Here is an 18,256-nt window from a genome sequence, read left to right on the forward strand (position 1 = left end):
AAATAAATGCCACTCGTGGCAAAAAAACTAAACTTGAGTCGATTTGTTGCTTTTTGGAGAGATTTTAGATTAATCACTCAAAATTAACCACTCAACAGATCTGGCATTTATTGTATTAACTCCGGTTTTCTTTGTGTGACTTTAAAATTAGAGGTAAAGAAATAAATTGGTTCTTTAGAGAATAGTAATTTCTAGCCCTTGGAATCGATTCAAAATGCTCAATTAAGACTTTAATCAGCTTAATCTTTTGGTAAAATTATATTTTGAATAATTCTTTTAAATTTTTTTATTTAAGAAAAAGCCAGGTATCTAAGCTAACCCAATGCTAGCATAATTTTATGCACAAACCTATTTTTGTCTTTAGATTTGACACAGAATGGAACCGTATAAAATTGTTTTAAATAAATGGTCTATTTGTTTCCACAGTCTTGTCCTCTTGTCAGTTGCATAATTTAAACAGAAACTTTAGCGCGTTGGAAAATAATTAAATAAAAATATTTTCCAACCCTTAAAAAAAAAGTTGGATGAGACATTTCAACAAATTAAAGTGAAATCACACCCAAAAACCTGGCAAACGTTGAATTTACTGTTTATTTTCCAGGGTTTATTGAAGATGCTGTTATATGATGAATGGACAGAAACTGCTGACTAACCTTGCATAGGTTACAGACTCTGCCTCAGCGGCCAATGAAAAGCTCTGCAGACGGAAGCAGCAGCCAATCAGAAAGAAAACAAACAGAAACATCCAACAAGTTTGGAGAAAATGAATACAGTTCTTCACTGTTGTGTTTTTTTTTTAAACAAAAACCGTCCATGCTGAGACTTTCGTTCTGAACGACACTTTGGCTTCTGACAGGAAACAGAAAGTCTGACCAGCTGCAGTCATCCATGCGTGTTGGGATATTTAAATTATCTCCACATCCACCTGAAACACTGCAAACGTCTCATCATCATCACCTGAACTGTAAGCCTTATTTATCAGTAGCTCAGCATTGTCAAGCTGTAAAAAACCGGAATAAAATAAATAAATGTCAAATACATTCAAAATAAATAGACATAAAAAATAGCAAAACACAATTTTTCACAGAGTTGAAAAAAAAATCCGTCTGAGGCAAAACATTCAAACTGAAATGATAAAAATGTGTCATTTTGGAAGGATTCAGTAAAAAACCTGAACCCTCAAACTGCCTAAACCTTTAAACAAAAAACATCTGAGATTCATTTCTGCTTGTTAGACCTGAAATTTATTTTATAATTTCATGTTCATCAATTATTTTGTTTTCAATTTGCTTTTAAAGCTTGAAATAAAAATATTATCAGAAAATCTTCTGTATTTTTGCTTAAGAAGTTTCAGCAGTTTAATGTCATAAAGCAACTTAAATTTGCAGCAAATCTTGATATTTTTTTAATTTTTTTTATTGAATGACTGATTTATTGGACATTACATGGAATATGTAACGATGAGACACACTTCAGAGCTGATTCAAGTTCATTGCTGAAATCAAGCAACTTTTCAGGTCATTCTGATGCCTCAAAGCAGCAACAAATCAAATTACGCTTATCGATAAATCCAGGTTGGAAAACATCGGCAGTTGCAGGAAGTTTCCGTCAAAAACTAATTTAACGGCTTGTTATCTACTGGAAATCAATCCGGTTCTGGCAGTTGGAAGCTTGTAATTAAATCGTGTTTACTCGAGAGATAAAAATTGGATTTTATTTTGGAAATGACACAGTTCTGTCCTGTTTACTGCAGATCAGACGGTAAAAACATTAAAAATGTGTATATGAAACTCCTACAAAACACCATTTGGTCCCTTTAGTGGCGTCTGCTGCAGAAAACTCCAACTTTGGCCTCCAAATATAAACACAAACCAATTAAGAAAACACTGAGTACTCTGAACTATGCTTTTAATCAATCTTAAATAAACTAATATTGATATGATTCAACCTTAAAAAAACAGTAAAATATTAAAATGTTTCTCTTAATCCTTCAGCATGTTTACCACTTAGCACCTTCGTAACTTTTATGTATTTTTTCCAGACTAATTAAAGGGATTTAAATGCGCCGTTTAAGAAACTTGACAATGACACACAGCTGCAGCAGCATTAGACTTTATCAAATATATTTAAAAGGTTTTCTTTTAATTAAAATATTTGAATTTCACGTCAGAACTGTAGGGAAGATTAAAAAAGAATTTTTAATCTAGAAATTTCACCCCTCATAATTCCTTAACCTTTGGTCGGATTTGAGCTTTTGTGCACCACATTTTTTCCTTCCACTCAACCTTAAATTAATATTCCTGGACAGAGTAGCATCACTGACCCACCCTGTGGAGACTTTTCATGACTATTGGGTGAACAACTAAAGCCATAACATTTCATTTCTGTCATAAAAGCCACTTTTTTGATCATTTTTTTGCAATAATCTAATGAATTACCTCATTCTGATTTTCTGTAATCTATAAACCACAATCAAACAAACAAACAAAAAAATGCCAGTGTCAAAAATTAGTTTGGTTTGAATTCTTTTAGAAAAATCAATTTCATTTTGGTGAACTGTTGAAATGTCTAAAACGGCCACAAGAGGGCAGTAATCAGAGGTATTGGATCCATAAATAGGCCAATAGGTGTTCAGATGCCTCTGAGGCATATATGGCCGCCCCGACACTCCATATCATCTGGTTGCATTTTGAGAAGAAAATGATCCGACCCGACTTGATGCAAATACGACCCAAATCATCAAGTGTTCGTCTGATGACGCAGCATCACCAGACGGTCATGCAACTCGGAAACGTCGTTGAAGCCATGAAGCTTTATGCTGGATTAGAACGAGAAATACAAAACAAATTACGGTCTTTTTCCAATTGTTTATGTAAAAATCAATCTGGGATGTCATTCTTATACATTTTTCTGTAAATTACTGTCTTAAGTGATCCTATTTTTATAGTTTTTCCTGCTGAGGTTTTTTATCATATTACTATTTTTAAGCATGTGTTCTAACTCCAAACTAGCCAATAAAGGCATCAAAGATATTCCTGGACACAGTTGTGTCTTATGAGACGGACACAACTCTGGGTAGTTCTTACATGGGAGAATTACAGAGAAATCCAATATCCCAAGCTCTGGACATTTTCCAAAGCTCTGGACCGACTGCAGACCTACCAAGACATGGACGTCCATCTAAAAGGGAGCGTTAATCAAACAAGCAACCAAGAAGGTGCTGTGGTCAGACGAAACAGAAACTAAGCCTTGTGGCCAACACACCAAACGCTGTGCACCGCACAGCATCCCCAGGTGAAAACATGGTTAATTCCTCACAAGTCATCTTCTGTCGGGGCAAAGATTGAACAGTTAGAATGGCCTAGTCAAAGTCTAGATTTGATTCCAGTTTAAAATCTGTGAGAAAACTTCAAAATCAATGTTCACTAATACTAAGCGTGAGCTATTTTACAAAAAGTTGTATAAAATTCCTGTCTGTAGCTCTTCAGACACCTGCAAGTTTAGTGGAACGTGTTTCTAAAAAGTGCTGATTTTTATTTGTAAAAACAATAAAAAACATGTAAAATTCCATTAAAATACATTGAAAAATGTGCAAAAGTTCATGCATGTTTCATGACATTTACTGAAGCATTTGCTCGTCTAAACAAGAGGTGGCGCTTTAGCAAATCTCCTGGTTCTGCCGTGTAAGATTGGGTCTAAAAACTGAGCCTTCAGAACATAAGGTCTCATTTGGCGCTGTTGCATCAGTTGATTGTTTCTGTCCTGGAGAAAAACCCGTTGCTCCCCGGTTATGTTCCCCTGTCCTGAAACAACAGCAGCAGCAGCAGCGCCATTTTACTGGCATGCAGAATGACTAATGCTGCTCTGCAGAGGAAACACTGAGTGCCTCTGCAGATCCATCAGCCCTCCCTGAACTGAAACGTCCTACAGCTCCAAGGCACACGAAGCAGAATCGTCTCCCTGCTCCATCCTCTTCACTGAAAACATCAGAGCGAGAAAGCGAAGGGGCCTGATGAGGGACGATAGCCAAAATAAAACAGGCTCGCTTTCATTTCTCTCTGGTTTTAGTCTGGAAAGAATCTATTTTTGGTCCTGCTGAAAAGTGGCCATGTTTGCGCTCTCATTATTTGGCTCAATTTAGAAGCAAACACTAAACCTCACCACTTTCTATTTATATGAAAATAATTGAGTAGATTCTTAATAAAACCAGGCTTAAAGTTCAGCCCTTATCATTTTGATAACCGACTTGTTCTGAAGTGTAATTCTGGTATTTTCTCCCCAATTGGATCCGATTCTCCTGACTTATCTCTAAATGGGTCACTTGCCTCAGTAACCAATAAGTCAGCAGATAAATTGTCTACAACAGTTCATCCAGAGGGGAAATTTGTGCATTACTTTGATTCAGGCTCAACAACGACACAAAGACGTCGGAACAGGCGCTTAATGAGTTGGCTAATTAAATCTGTTGTTACATAGCCCACCCTAAACCCCCCGAGCAGCGGATTCAAGCGATGCCTGTTGGTGTTCAGTTATCTGCACTCTTTCTGATTGTGTGGAAACTTTTACACGCTCTCCTGGAATAACAGCGTGGAAATAAGAGATTTCCAGACCAATCGCCTGCATATAAAGTTAAACCCAGATGTTTCTATACACTGTATAACAACATTCATTGCCATTTTATTGCTATCTTAGATTAAGTCAAACGAAACTAGTCTTGCTTTAGCTCAATTAGAATTACCAAATTATTTTTTTAATTCAGACATTTACATCAGACATTTCTCAGTATTTGGTAAAATCATCTTTTAATCTATCTGACTTGGCTCAAACGTTCCACAATCTTCCCACAATAGTTTGCTAAAGTTCTGGCCCATTCCTCCTAACAGTGCTGGTATAACTTGATTGGACTCATCTTTCCATATCTGCCCACATATTTTCTACTCAGCTGAGATCATGGATTTGTATCGGAAGCTCCAACACATTAACTTTATTGACCGGAAGCCATGTTGTAGTAATGTGGTGTTATGCTTAGCTTATTGTCACACCTGACAGTCTGGTAGTTTTGGTTCGATTTGGGACCAAAATTGCATTTTCAGTTGCTACGGTTCACTTTCTCTCTGCCTGGTGCCAAACAGACCAAACCCTAAAAAAAAAAAACTACTGAAGGAAAAAACCTCAACTTCCTCCTTCATGAAATGTAAACAAAAACGGAGTGGCATCAGAATTTAGTGATTGCTTAATTTTTGTTTTGGCTTTGGTAAAAAACCACAAGTAATTTCTCCCACTAGTGCTAGACACACACAATTGCTTTGGTTGTATTCATCCAGAAAGTCGTGGGCTGTAGTTTGCTTCCGTCTCTTGGAACATTCACAACACTCCAGAGGTCACTGTTTTGGTCCGCATCAGAGTTCAGCAAACTGGACTTTCTAGACAAACGAACTAGAGTTTGATTATAGTCAACTAAAAAGGGCTGGTGCATCATTGTACTTTTTGGAAGACCAGATAAAGTAATGCCATCTATCTTGCAAAGTGCACCAGTCCTTGAAGCAAAATACCTGCATAACACAGTGGATCCACTACCATAGTTAGGAGTTAGGTGGTGTTTTGGGGCTTGTAGGCTTTTTCCTTCCTTCTTCCTCCACTTTGGACGATGGGCTTCATTGTTTTAGTTCCATCAGATCCAGGGACGTCTCTAAAAAGTGCATTTGCAAACTGCAGTGGCTTAATCCTTACTAAGTGACTTATGAGCTAATGCTCGTAAATAATTATGTGGATAATGATGCAGAACCCGACTCCTTCCAGAACAACAAGACAGCTGAACGTTCTCATGGTGTTTATACTGGCAGTTGTTTGAACAGACCAATGAAGAACTTTCAGATTCATGATTTACTTGTTGACTTTTTGGCTGGTTGGTTGTCATCTTTCTATGATGACATGCAAAAAACCAACATGTTTGAGGAGTGACTTTAAAAATGTCCACATGCTTAATTTAAACCTTTCAAAAGCTTACAAAGTTCTGAAATCAACATCTGGGCTTGTCCAAATACTTTAAGACATCTTAGTGTATGTAAACATCTGAATTTAAATAAAATAAACCTAAGAAAAACTCTTAATGCTTTAATGTTAATAATCCTTGATCTGAAACAAGTAGTTTAGTCAAAATGTTTCTGTTTATACAGTTCACATAAACGTGTTTGACCTGGATTTGACCAAATGAGGCTGTTTTTTTTTTGTTGCTAGCATTACCGGCTAAATGCTGCAGCTTTGTGTCATCGACTAGAATAGGAAAGGGGTTTTATTTGGCCCGATAATATGGAGTAAACTGTCCCTTCAGTGGCAGATATGTGGGATCAGTGCATCTTTATAGCAGGAGAGGTTAAGCTGCACGTTGTAAGCTCTTATAACAGGAGGCACTTTAGTCAATTCTATAACGAGACGGGCTTCAAGGCACTGGAAGCTGATTTTTAGATATATACTCTACGAGCTTTGTTCAATATTATACTTTTTCTTCTTCAAACTAAGAAAAATGGGCTCACAAATTAAATTAAACGTTCCCATGCACTCAGTTGTCAAAGCTTTAAGGAAATACAAAAAGGAGGAAAAAACTTAAAAGTAATTGTTTTTTAAGATTTCTTCTGTTTTAAGCACATTATTTCCTTCTAACTGTTTCCTCCGTCATGCATTTTTCCACGGAATAACTTAACGGGAATCATCGTCTCCCCTCCGTTTTCCCGCACTCCATCCGAAAACTGCAAGCAATTTAATACTGACGTCATGCATTGAGTATACGTAGCTATATCATAGCTGTTTAGGCCATAATGCTGAAGTATTTTGACATGCCGTGATCTCTGAAGAAATAAATGTTGCTGTTCTCCTTAAACATTCAAGACGGAAATGCTCTGAAACAACTTTGACGATAAACAGCCAGAGCACTTCTGGTGAAAACAAAACATAATCCAGGAGAAGAGGATGAGGGCTGAAGAAGACAACAGCAAAAATAAAATGAGGTAACGTTGTGTGCATGCTGATATAAAAGAGAAGAGTCTCCACATGCGTTTATATAAAGGAGCTTTGCATGGCATCAAACAGGGACCCTTCAGCTGACCTGCAGCAGCATCGGTGCAGATCGTCCCTCCACAAAGGCTCCACAAACTTCCTGTTTGCTTCTCTTAAAGTGCCTGAAAAATTCGCCATGTAATGTTTTTTTCTCAATTTTTCCTGGATGTGCTGCAGAAAGCACAAACGTCCGTAACTGTAATCCAACTGTCGTGGATAAAGTTGTTCTTGTGAATCTCAGATGGGCTTTCATCCACAAAGTTGAGTCTGTTGCACCAAACCAGGCAGCTGTCCCTTTTCACCAAAAATGTTTCGTCCAGTTTTATTGTTTGTCCTCCAATTAAGTCCTCAGCTTTCTTATTTTATGTATTCAGTTTAAAACACTTATTATTAATATTTAATATGAATTTCCTAAATGTTTTAATGTGTTTAAGTCAATATAAAGTGCTTTAATAATTTGAATAAACCAGAATTCTTTTCACAAATGTTGGATTTGTGTTACTCAGCTGTTAAGAGCTGGAGCATCTAAAATGTTATAAATTAATACATACTAAAACAAAAGGAGATGGCAGTGAAATGTTGTAGTAAATAGGTTTAAAGTTATACTCCAATTACAGCAAATCTTTGCATGTTATTAATGAGGCACTCCATCAATTTAGTATTGCACATTTAGGAATAAAAAAGCAATTGATTAGTGAACACTGAGTCGACACAGACTGAAATACCCCTTTTTTAGTTAATGGGCATATAATAAGAGTACTACATTTCCCAGAGATCAACTTGGTCTTTAAAACATGCATCTATTGTAATACTACATTTTTATTATAAGATACATGTTTTAAACCATGGCAGAAAAGCTGTCAGAGTGTGAATCATAAGTAATGCATGTAAAGTGGTGGCAGGATTATTGTTTTTTGTTCATAATTTTTTTTTTATTCTGCATTTCTTAAACTTGAGATATATTTTTGTATTTTTCTAAAACAGTTTCTAAGCTTTTCGGATGGGATTTTAATATTATTGGGGTCGTTTCCACAATACAAAAACATGCTTCTGCACCAAAACTTATCAGCTGCATGTCTGAGACTGGCAGTGTGAATACATTTGCCATATTAAAGATCAAATATTAAGTGACAGGTAACATGTTTTTTAGTGAATAAAACCAGGACCCATTTCATCCACAACTATGACTTCTATAATTTAATTCTGTAGGTCTCTGTCCATGAATGGGATGCATTTAGGAAATTCACCAAATGTCAATCTCCTGGAGCTGGGTTATGAAAATCTTTGGCAGCTTGTCTGGGATACAAAAATAGGTTTTCTAGCACCCCAAACATTCCTGCAGACAAAAGAATTAAAGTTAGCTATCAATAATTGGCTGTGTAACCTCCTTAGTTGTATAAAGTACATTTGGTGGTTTAAATCCAAGAATTTAAGATTAGTATTATTTGAATTCTTGTCCAGGATTCAAATTCAGAACCCATTTAAACCTAGTTTTTGTCTCTGGACAAAATGGACTGAGGTTGTTAAGATGTTGGGCTAATACCTTTAATTTGATGGAAAAAAAAATTATATGAATTATGATAAATTTATTGTTTTCTTGCATGGCCTAGTTTTCAAATAATTGGGGTTTGTGTGGGATACAATGTAGAACTTCTAGGTCACCTACTATGTCATTTAATGTCTGAAGTTGGCAATGAAACACCCTTAAATTAATAATAGTACAATGATTAGAGTACTAATCTGGGGACAAAATTTTTTACTCTTACTTAAATGGGTTCAGTATGTATAAAAGTAGTGGAATAACCCCATAACAAAAGAAATTGACCTGAAATATACCTCTGGTCCAAAATAATTGAGCTAATGAGCAAGGTAACCTATTTTATTTTATGTTACTCCACACACTTTAAAGATCAACTAGAAAACATGATATTGGTTTTTATCTCAAGTAGTATAATTAATTGAATATTGTCCGGTATACCTAACAAAAGTCTCTAAAGTTTGCTCTTGAACCGAACAGATTAAGCATCTTAAATTGATGGAGCAACCCCTACAGATTATAAAATGTAGAAAATTCAGGGTTTTATTTATTTATTGGAGTCAGATTATTGGGGGCTTGTCCGGAATAAAAGACACACCTGCATCCTGTCACTGGTTCAAAAGAATTGAATTTGCTATGTAAAACTGGCAGTGAAACCCGTTAAATATTTTGGAATGGATACGAATATTTAACTAAACTTTTTGCTAAGATCTGCTCAAGATTGCTTCACTATGTGTGTTTTAGTTTGTTCATACGTTTGAAAGAAGAGTTTAAAAAAAGAGAATAAAATGCACCTATTGAGTTTAAAGCATCCAGATATTTCTACAATATTTACAGCAGTGTGCAGGCGCTGCCTTACACATCGGTGAGCAGCTTCCCCCTGTTCACACAGTTCTGGCTGGGGGCGGTGCAGTTGGCAGTCCTAAGGTTTGCTTCCCTAAAGTTATCAATGCTGTTGTTCAAGTCCTCATCTATCTCCATATACTCTGACTTGCTGACCACAGAAGAAGTGCGGCGGCTTGAGTTGGTTTCTGATGCCAAGTTCTGGTTGCTGATGTTGAGCAGCTGTGCTTGCTCCTCACCCTCCGTCTCCCGGTGGTAGAAGTAGTTGAAATTGGACACAATGACCGGTACTGGCAGTGCGATGGTCAACACACCGGCGATGGCGCAAAGAGAACCAACAATTTTACCTCCGATGGTCACGGGGTACATGTCCCCATAGCCGACGGTCGTCATGGACACCACAGCCCACCAGAAGGCATCCGGGATGCTGGTGAAAAATGACTCCTTTTCCTCAGCTTCAGCAAAGTAAACGGCACTGGAAAATAAAATCACACCAATGAAGAGGAAGAAAATGAGCAACCCCAGCTCCCTCATGCTTGCCTTGAGAGTTTGCCCCAGAATCTGGAGCCCTTTGGAGTGTCGGGACAGTTTAAAGATCCGGAATACCCTCACCAGACGGATCACCCTGAGAATGGCTAAAGATGTGGCCTGTTCCCCTCCTCCCCTTCCCTCCCTGTTGCCTTGGTCGTCAGCTAGCTCTGTGCCAAGAGTGATGAAGTATGGGATTATAGCCACAATATCAATAGTGTTCATCATGTTTTTGAAGAATGCTGCTTTGCTGGGGCAAGCAAAGAAGCGAACGATCAGTTCAAATGAAAACCAGATGATGCAGAGTGTCTCCACCACAAAGAAAGGATCTGTCAGGACGCTTGCCTTGTAATACATGGTGGTGTTGCCCACTTGGTGAATGCGATCATTGGGATCCTCCTTTAGCTCCGGTAAAGTCTCCAAACAAAATATGACGATTGAAATAAGAATTACCATCACTGAGACAATGGCGATCCCCCGGGCGGGCCCCGAACTCTCTGGATGCTCAAAGAGGAGCCAAATCTGCCTCTGGAACTCCTTCTCTGGCAAAGGTCGCTCCTCTTCCCGGATAAATCCCTCATCCTCCCTAAATTTCTCCATAGCTTCTGCACCAAGTTCATAAAACTTTATCTCCTCTGAGAACATGTCCAGAGGGACATTAACCGGCCTCCTCAACCGACCTCCAGACTGGTAATAATACAAGATGGCGTCGAAGCTCGGACGATTCCGATCGAAGAAATACTCATTTCTTAAGGGGTCGAAGTAGCGCATCCTCTTCTTGGGGTTCCCGAGCAGCGTGTCAGGAAACTGGGCGAGAGTCTTAAGTTGGGTCTCAAACCGCAACCCAGAGATGTTGATGACCACCCGCTCACAGCAGTCGTGATCATTGTGGTCATCGTCAAGCGGGTAGGGGTCCTGCGGGTGGCCCGGCAGGGTGGAGGTGTCGTCCATGTTTTCCGTGGACACCACAGTCATCCTTCCTGGGGGGTGATGGGCAGGAAGGGGAAGCGGCGTGTAGGTGGTGGGGGCAGGTTGAAGTGGAGAGGCTCCTACAGATGCCAGGAGATGCGCAGAGCCTCCCTCCCTATCACCATCATCATCCTCATCATCGCCATCGTCTCTGAACTGAACGTTCCCTCAGTGGTCCCTCGTCTCACACCTGGAACAGAGTGGAAAATAACACCCAGTGTCCTCAGAAAAGACACTAAAGCTCGCCTGGAGACATTTCTCAACGCAAGCTTCTGTCCTGAAAGGACGCAGCACCTCCAAAAGCGTGTGCTGCATCTGCTGGATTTTACCGCATACATCAGTATTCAAGTTTGCAGCCCTGCTGCACTGCCTCTCTCTGCACCCACAGTTCTCACTCATCCAACAGCTTCCCACTCAAACAAGCATTTACGCATCCACACAACAAACAGAGCAATAAAATCTCCTCTGAGTGATGGACATCAGAGATGAGATGTACCTGAGTTTGGAGCGCAGCAGATAGAACTGATCGTCCTCTCCAGCCACCCACCTCAGCTCTGGCTTTAATACCAGCAGATATCTCTTTACAATGTCTCTGAAATATTAATAGACTATGTTGTCTTGGTCAACATCCGTATCCTCTTGGTGTTGGTTTTCAGCACCAGTCGGTGCAGCCCGCAGGAGGAGGAGGAAGAGGAGGAAGAGGAGGAGGCTTTTGACGGCTCTGAACGCAACAGCAAAAATCCCGACTGACTATTTCTTAAAATCATACTGGAAAACAAGGAGGAGGAGGAGGAGGGAGAGGAGGAATAATGAGCTGGACGAAGCTCACATTCTGACGGGAAGGATCGGACTTTGCTGCATCAAGAGAAAACCACTTTAAAAAAATCCTGGTGAGGAAGAGGAGGGAAAATGAGGCAGAGGATCCTGCTGCGGAGACCCGATATGTGTCCGTTAATTTGGAAGCATATTGCAGGATTTCATGAGGAGAGGAAAGAGAAGTGAGTGAAGCAGGAAAGGAGGGAGCGAGAGAAAACAGGGAGGGGAGGAGGGGAGGATTCGACGCAATGCAGACACACTGTACAGCACAGAGAGAGAGCTACAGTAGCGGCTGCGTGTCAGCAGAAACAGCCGCACGACTCCCGGCGGGGAAAGTTCTCCTGCTGGGAGCCGAAGGAATAGACTTCCCGGTGAGGAAAACACTGAGGGACGCTTTGTGCTCAACCTCATTCTCCTGCAGGTGTCAAACAGTCCAGATCTGACATGGAAAATCAGCCCAATCAGAACTGACCCATGAGTCTTTCAGAACCAGCACAAAAACAACATTTATGTAGAAAAATATTAATGAAACCCTGGTTCTGTGTTTTTAGAATAAAATAATTGAGTCAGGTATAAAATGTGCTGCTGTGGTTCCAAACAGAGATGCTGATAGGAGGCTGTGATGCAGGAGGCCCAGCCCATTTCTCAATCAGTTATATATTAAAATATATAGAATAAAAAAATATTTCAAAAAATTTAGAAAAACAGCATGAAAACTAAACCGATAATTCAAATAAATGCAGTGATTTTGAGATCTTATATGTGACATTTTTTTAACAGATTCTTATGTATTTTTTAAATACGTTGAATATGTATATATATTGACAGTCCGGTGATGCTTAATTGCTTATGCTATAGCAAATAGATTTTTGAGATTTTTTTTTCTTCCAACTACTTTTTTAATTCAAAATTTTTGTGAATATTAATATGTTGCATGTTCATTTAAACTGTAAATTTAATAAGCAAAAATGACAAATACTTTACATGAGGATGCCGGATGATGCATCAAAGCTACTTTTGGTCATTCGTTGGCTCATTTCTGGGCTTAATAATAACTGAAATAATATTTGTAGTTTTTCACACTTTTAAAGAGTGAAAATGCCTAAAATGTAGTTAATATTTAATATAAATATGGATGTAAATTTGAAAAATATTTATGTATAGCAATTTATTTTTAGAAAGGTGACTTTTTTGTAAAACAATAAGATTTTAAAACTTCCTTTAAGGGTATATAATTGTGTAAACATGTAGAAATAATTTTTAAATGAAGTTTCTGCCTTAGTACACTTTCAGATATCCAGGAACTGCTTGGTATATTCTGATATAAGCTTTGGATGACAAACCTGCAGTCTGGAAATACTCTGAGCTGAAGTTGAGGCTTATTCTGGGAAGCTGCAGCTTTATCTCGTTTCTGCAAACCAAGAGATGAACTTCAAGTCCTTCTCTGCATGTTGGAGCTTTAACATGGATTAATAATTCACCCCAATCTCAATAAATTAAACCTCTTGCATTTAACAGTTTAAAATTAGCATGAGAAAAGATGTAGTGGCACGGAAAGCCCCGCACAGTTGAGACTTTATGCATATTTTTTATTGATGTGATGCTCAGTCACTGTAGTGCTAAAAAAAAATAAAACCCTTCTTTCATCCACACTATCCAGGATAATGCTACCACCACCGTGTTTTCCTGTTCCTTTGCTGATAGTGTATACATAGTGTATTAAGTTTGGTTGCGAACACGGTTTCTCATACGATTTTTGCATTATTTGAGCAACGCGCGGATGTTTCCTTGAATAAAGTGTTTGTCAGATTTCTGTGGAAGTGAAAATTAAAACGCGTTTACACTGAGTGTAACAAAATATCTGCGAATCAACTGGCTGACTGATCGAGGGGAATGTTCAGCACGTCCTTGTCCGGGGATGAAAGGTGACCGCTCTATATTTGGTCCAGCACTCGTCACTCCGAGTGTCCAACAGCTGGCCGAGCTTCTGCCACGCGGCTGCACCCACAACATTCCTCAAAACTGAATTCACAGCGTTCCGCTGGGACAAAAGTAGAAGTATCTATGACTAATTTTCAAATTTATAGTTTGGAGAAATAAATCTTTTGTCCACTATTCATTTGCAGAATTGCTGAATTCAACCACCTTGGAGGGTTTTCCTTATCAAATGATCTATTTAAAAATTTAAATCAGAATTTTGACCTAACTGACTAGGAAATCTCCATTTTATTTATTTTTTTGGAATCATTTCTGAAAACAGTACCTCAGTGAGCTTGATGTTAATGTCACACTTTAATGTGACCTTAATGTCATAATAAGCTGTCAGCTAGATGGAAAATTTATGGATCTATCAACTAAAGCAAGAACTGCTGTTTTTGACTGTCAATATATTGTAATTCTGAAATGCAGTGTTGGTTTTAAGCCAGGTGTAACAGGTCAAACATGTAACAAGGTGTGTTCACACCAGAACTATTTAGTTCGCTTTAATAGAACTCCAGTTTTTGTCTAGAAAGTTCCATTCGTTTGAGGAGATCTGAATGCTAATCGAACTAAAAAGTGAACTCTGGTCCACCTACGCACCTCGGTGTCAGTTCAGTTAAAAATAACTCTGTTGTGGTTTGAATGCATGTGTGAACATCCAGCGAACTGGAGACTGCGCCAACAGCAGGAAGCAAACTACACCGCAGGGTATTCTGGGTAAATACAACCAAAACAAATGTTCTAGCCTCGCGCTAGCGGGAGAAATGACCCGCGAGGGTCATTTTTGATGCCAAATTTGATCACGGCTAAAATTTGATGCCACTCCTTTTTTGTTTACATTTTGTAAAGAAGAAAGATGGTTTTAGTGTTTTCAGAGTTTTTTTTTGTGTTGTTTCCTTGAGTGATTATTGGTGCAGCACCCCCACAGGCGAGGAGGGAAATAGATTTCTCAAATGGTTAGGTTCATTTGACTCAGTGGAGTGGGAAACCAAACCGCAGCAGCTGAAAATAAAACAAATGTGTCCATTTGTGTCCCCAATCAAATCGACTCTACTGGGCTCTTCCATCTGGGCCAGACTTTCAAAAGGGGCCTAAGGGCCCCAAGAGACCCCAAGGGACCCAAAAATATTTTATTTTCAGTTTTTTACAAATGCATATTTTGTGAGCAAACTCATAGGAAACTCAAAAACCCAAGATTATAAAGTCAAAATACATCCTTTAGCATGAAGCCATCTGCCAGACATTTGAAACCAACAAGTCATTAATTTGTTTATTAATGTGTTGATGCACCTATACTTTAATAGGTGTAGGTGCAAATTCACACATGTATTTTACATGTGTGAAATGTATTTATGGTGGATATGGGACCAAAAGCGGCTCCTGCCCTGCCTACTATAATTGAGGGACATGTTTAGTTGTTTCTTTGCATCATTATTTATTTTTGCTATTTTGCATTTTTTGTCTTGCTCCCTGCGTCTGTATTTATCATAATTAGTGTTTTTGCTGAGCTCTCCTGGTTCTGAAGCGTTCGGTTGGAGGGGAGTCACAGCTGATGACGGTAGTTTCTAAACGCTGGGGATCAGAGCAGCTGGACAGCACCTGCTCACACTCAGCTGTGAAGGGAAGCATGACGACATGTGAAAACTTGACAAGGTGGTGGAAGAGAACATCTGAGCGCCCCAGACCGACAATGTGCTGAACACACATATTCACGCGCCGCACAGACACTCACTATGACCTCATTTCCAGTCAGATGATCCGGTCGGGTCGCTGCTCTACAAAAGAGAGGCTTACTCTGCTTTAACCGGCCGAGTTTCGGGTTACAGCTGCTGAAACTAAAGATAGACGCCTGAAATCCCTGAAAACAAACGGAAACTCTAAGGTTGTAAAACATCGTCACATAAAACCTGGAAGATAGAGTTAAATGTTCCTTAAAAATTAAAGTTTATTGCATTGTTATGGCATTGGCGTTATGTCACTTAAAAATGGTGTTAAATTAACCATATTATTGTTTTTCTCAATAAATTCTGGGACAGTTTAGTGTCCAGTGAGATTTGTTATGGTGACATGTTGCTTTCTGGCTTCTTATTCTCCTGCTGCATTAATTGTTAACGCATAATTACATAATTGTTTGTGGATTAGATTCCAGTGTTTCCAGTGTCATGTTTTAATGGTTTGGGCTGTTCTCCTTCAGATGAGCAGCAGAGGGGAGGAAGAGGAGGAGGAAGAGGGGCTGCTTCTGCTTCATGCAAACCGGCGAGGCATCCCCCATGGCAACACGCAGCCCTGTCATCTCCTGCCTGGATCACTGAATCAGGGGCGACACACTCATTAAGCCCTTTTCCCCCTCTTCATCACTCCCCTCTTCCTCTCTGCTGCCATCATCTCGTCCTCCTTACTCCGTCATCTCTTTGCTCGCGGCTCTGCCCAGAAAAAACCCCTGGAGGCCGAGCGGGAAGGCGTGCAGAAGGTGATGGGAGAAAAATCAGATGGTGGTTGTTAAATATTAATCTGATGAAGATGCTGCAGGAGTACAAAGAGCAGATGTTGAATCAGAAGATGGAAAGTAACTCAGGGAGGTGGAGTTAAAAATCCACTTCAGTGAGACCAAACATGACCACCGGACCAGCGAAGAGAAACCACATGAATGTGTTTCAAAGCTGCAAAATAATTTTTTATTAAGTAAGTTTACTTTGTAAGTTTTTAATGAAATCCAGTTGGTGGGTCATTTACTGACGTTTCCAGTTCGGATGGAATTACCATTGCAAAGATTCTCTGTGATTATTGCAAATATAGAGTTCCTACAAGTCTGAACAGGAAGTGATTCGCTCCACTGAGCCACCATCTTGGTAGGCAAACGGAGCGCAGCATGTGATTCCCAGGTAGAACTAATACCATGTGACTATGTAGCTCTCATGTGATGTCACATTCCCAGGAGGAATTTAGCTCACAGCCATTTTAGAAGATACTGTAACTAACTGTCATGGCAGTTCCTATGGAGTTGCTATATCAACAATAAACAAGTTACAAGCTTAGAACTGGCTCTCACCTCGTTCCTATCTAACTTGTAAACAATATATCACTTGATTACAATCTATATGATCTCCACCCACCTTAGACTTAGACTTTCTTTATTGTCATTGTACAAAAAAAACACAAGGTGAATCTTGACAACGAAATGTAATGCGAAGATAAATATCTATGATGTTTACTGTTGTACTTGCATCCGAACTAGCAATATAAGCTTAGTTGATGCAGCTTTTATCTGCTAGCTAAGACAGCCACGTAGCCGGCGTGTTTGATACTACATCTACTTTCTTTGCCAGTTACCAGAATCTTGTTATTCTCACGAAGAGTTTGTACTTCCTTCACTAAGCCGTTTAAACATTCATTGTATGCGTCCATGGATTTCAGACTGCGAAGCTCCTGCATGGTGTACACACAAGCACAACAGGGATAGTAAGAGACTGGAGGCAGCTTCGTCTAACATGTTTCCATTTTCCACCTCATACGGGTCGATCCTGACAGCAGCCACTGTGTCTACATATATTGCTCTTGCACATTGGTCAAGAGAGTCAATATGTTTTCTTTTTGTTGGTCTGGAAGCCATGATAGTTCCTTTTTGCTTTGTGCTTCAGTTGCCTTACCAAGATGGCGCTGATCACTTCCAGTTCAGACTTGTGGGGACCTTATATTGGGCTTAAAATCAGACTTTGAGAATTTTTTTTATTGATTCAGGGCCAGAGTTATTCTCTGTACAATAAATTATGCTGCATGTCATTAAATAAAAAAACAACTTTGATTTGCCTTTCAGAAAAAAAAAATCAGTGAGGAAAAAATAAACAAGAATATTAAAAGTATTCTAGATTTTTTTGTACTTCTAGATAACAGAAAATGTGCCTTTAAAAAACATTTGAACTTGCCTTTCAGGGCTTCCGTAGGTGATACATGCCCTTTAAATAAAGTCTGACTATTGGCCAAACTCTTATTCATGCAAAGTTTTATTCCCTTCACACATGGGTGAGTGAACAAAGCAGCAGCTGCAGCAAGACTTATGAATGTACCAAGCAAGCCCTGTCCTCATTCATAAACACGCAGGATGCTTATATAACACCTATGCAGAGTCGCCCTCTCTGCACTATTTATAGGCCCCATAGCATGCAGCGGGAAAAGAGCGAGACCAATTCACGCAACGCCCTTCAAGACCAACACACGGCCCTTGGAGGGACCGCCGAGGCCCGACTTCAGGGACCTATAATTAGAGTCACGTCACGGAAGAGCCAATGAAGAGGGAGAGGCAGGCGAAGTGACAGATGGGGTGGGGGGACATGAACCGAGCTGAGCTGCTAATGATGGAGGTTTGTGTTTTACTTCAGCTGTTTCTGCAGGAGTTTCATCATAAACGCAGCATTTAAAAGACGCCTTAACATTCTGGAACCGGCAGGCTCTAAAAATGAAGAAAGAATGAAAACTGAAATTGAGAAGACATCTTCAATAAATGAAATAAATAAAAATGATAATTAATGGGTA

At 39.3% G+C, this 18,256-nt stretch overlaps 2 protein-coding genes across 8 annotated transcripts in view; one reads left to right on the forward strand and one right to left on the reverse strand.

The window, feature by feature from the left end:
- Positions 1–18,256, forward strand: part of LOC129352880 (rho GTPase-activating protein 8-like) — a 101,050-nt gene that overhangs the window by 15,821 nt on the left and 66,973 nt on the right. The window contains exon 4 of one of the 7 annotated variants that reach the window (XR_008604950.1): positions 15,921–16,178. The exons of the other annotated variants lie outside the window; for them this stretch is intronic. The gene's annotated coding sequence lies outside the window, so the exon portion shown is untranslated. Of the gene's footprint in view, positions 1–15,920; positions 16,179–18,256 lie in introns of those variants that run through there. 7 annotated transcript variants of the gene reach the window in all.
- kcna1b (potassium voltage-gated channel, shaker-related subfamily, member 1b) lies at positions 578–12,300 on the reverse strand. Its single transcript, XM_055022074.1, has 2 exons — positions 11,427–12,300; positions 578–11,120 (listed from the first exon to the last, which is right to left on the reverse strand). Exon 2 carries the CDS (start codon positions 10,934–10,936, stop codon positions 9,446–9,448), a length of 1,491 nt encoding a protein of 496 aa, XP_054878049.1. The 5' UTR covers positions 10,937–11,120; positions 11,427–12,300; the 3' UTR covers positions 578–9,445.

This window comes from Poeciliopsis prolifica, unplaced genomic scaffold (genome assembly GCF_027474105.1).
Source record: "Poeciliopsis prolifica strain line A6 unplaced genomic scaffold, Auburn_PproV2 SCAFFOLD081, whole genome shotgun sequence".
Lineage (NCBI taxonomy): Eukaryota > Metazoa > Chordata > Actinopteri > Cyprinodontiformes > Poeciliidae > Poeciliopsis > Poeciliopsis prolifica.

Bases quoted from the DNA above. Each gene is read 5' to 3' on its own strand.
- kcna1b (XM_055022074.1), bottom strand. From the start codon at position 10,936: ATGACTGTGGTGTCCACGGAAAACATGGACGACACCTCCACCCTGCCG.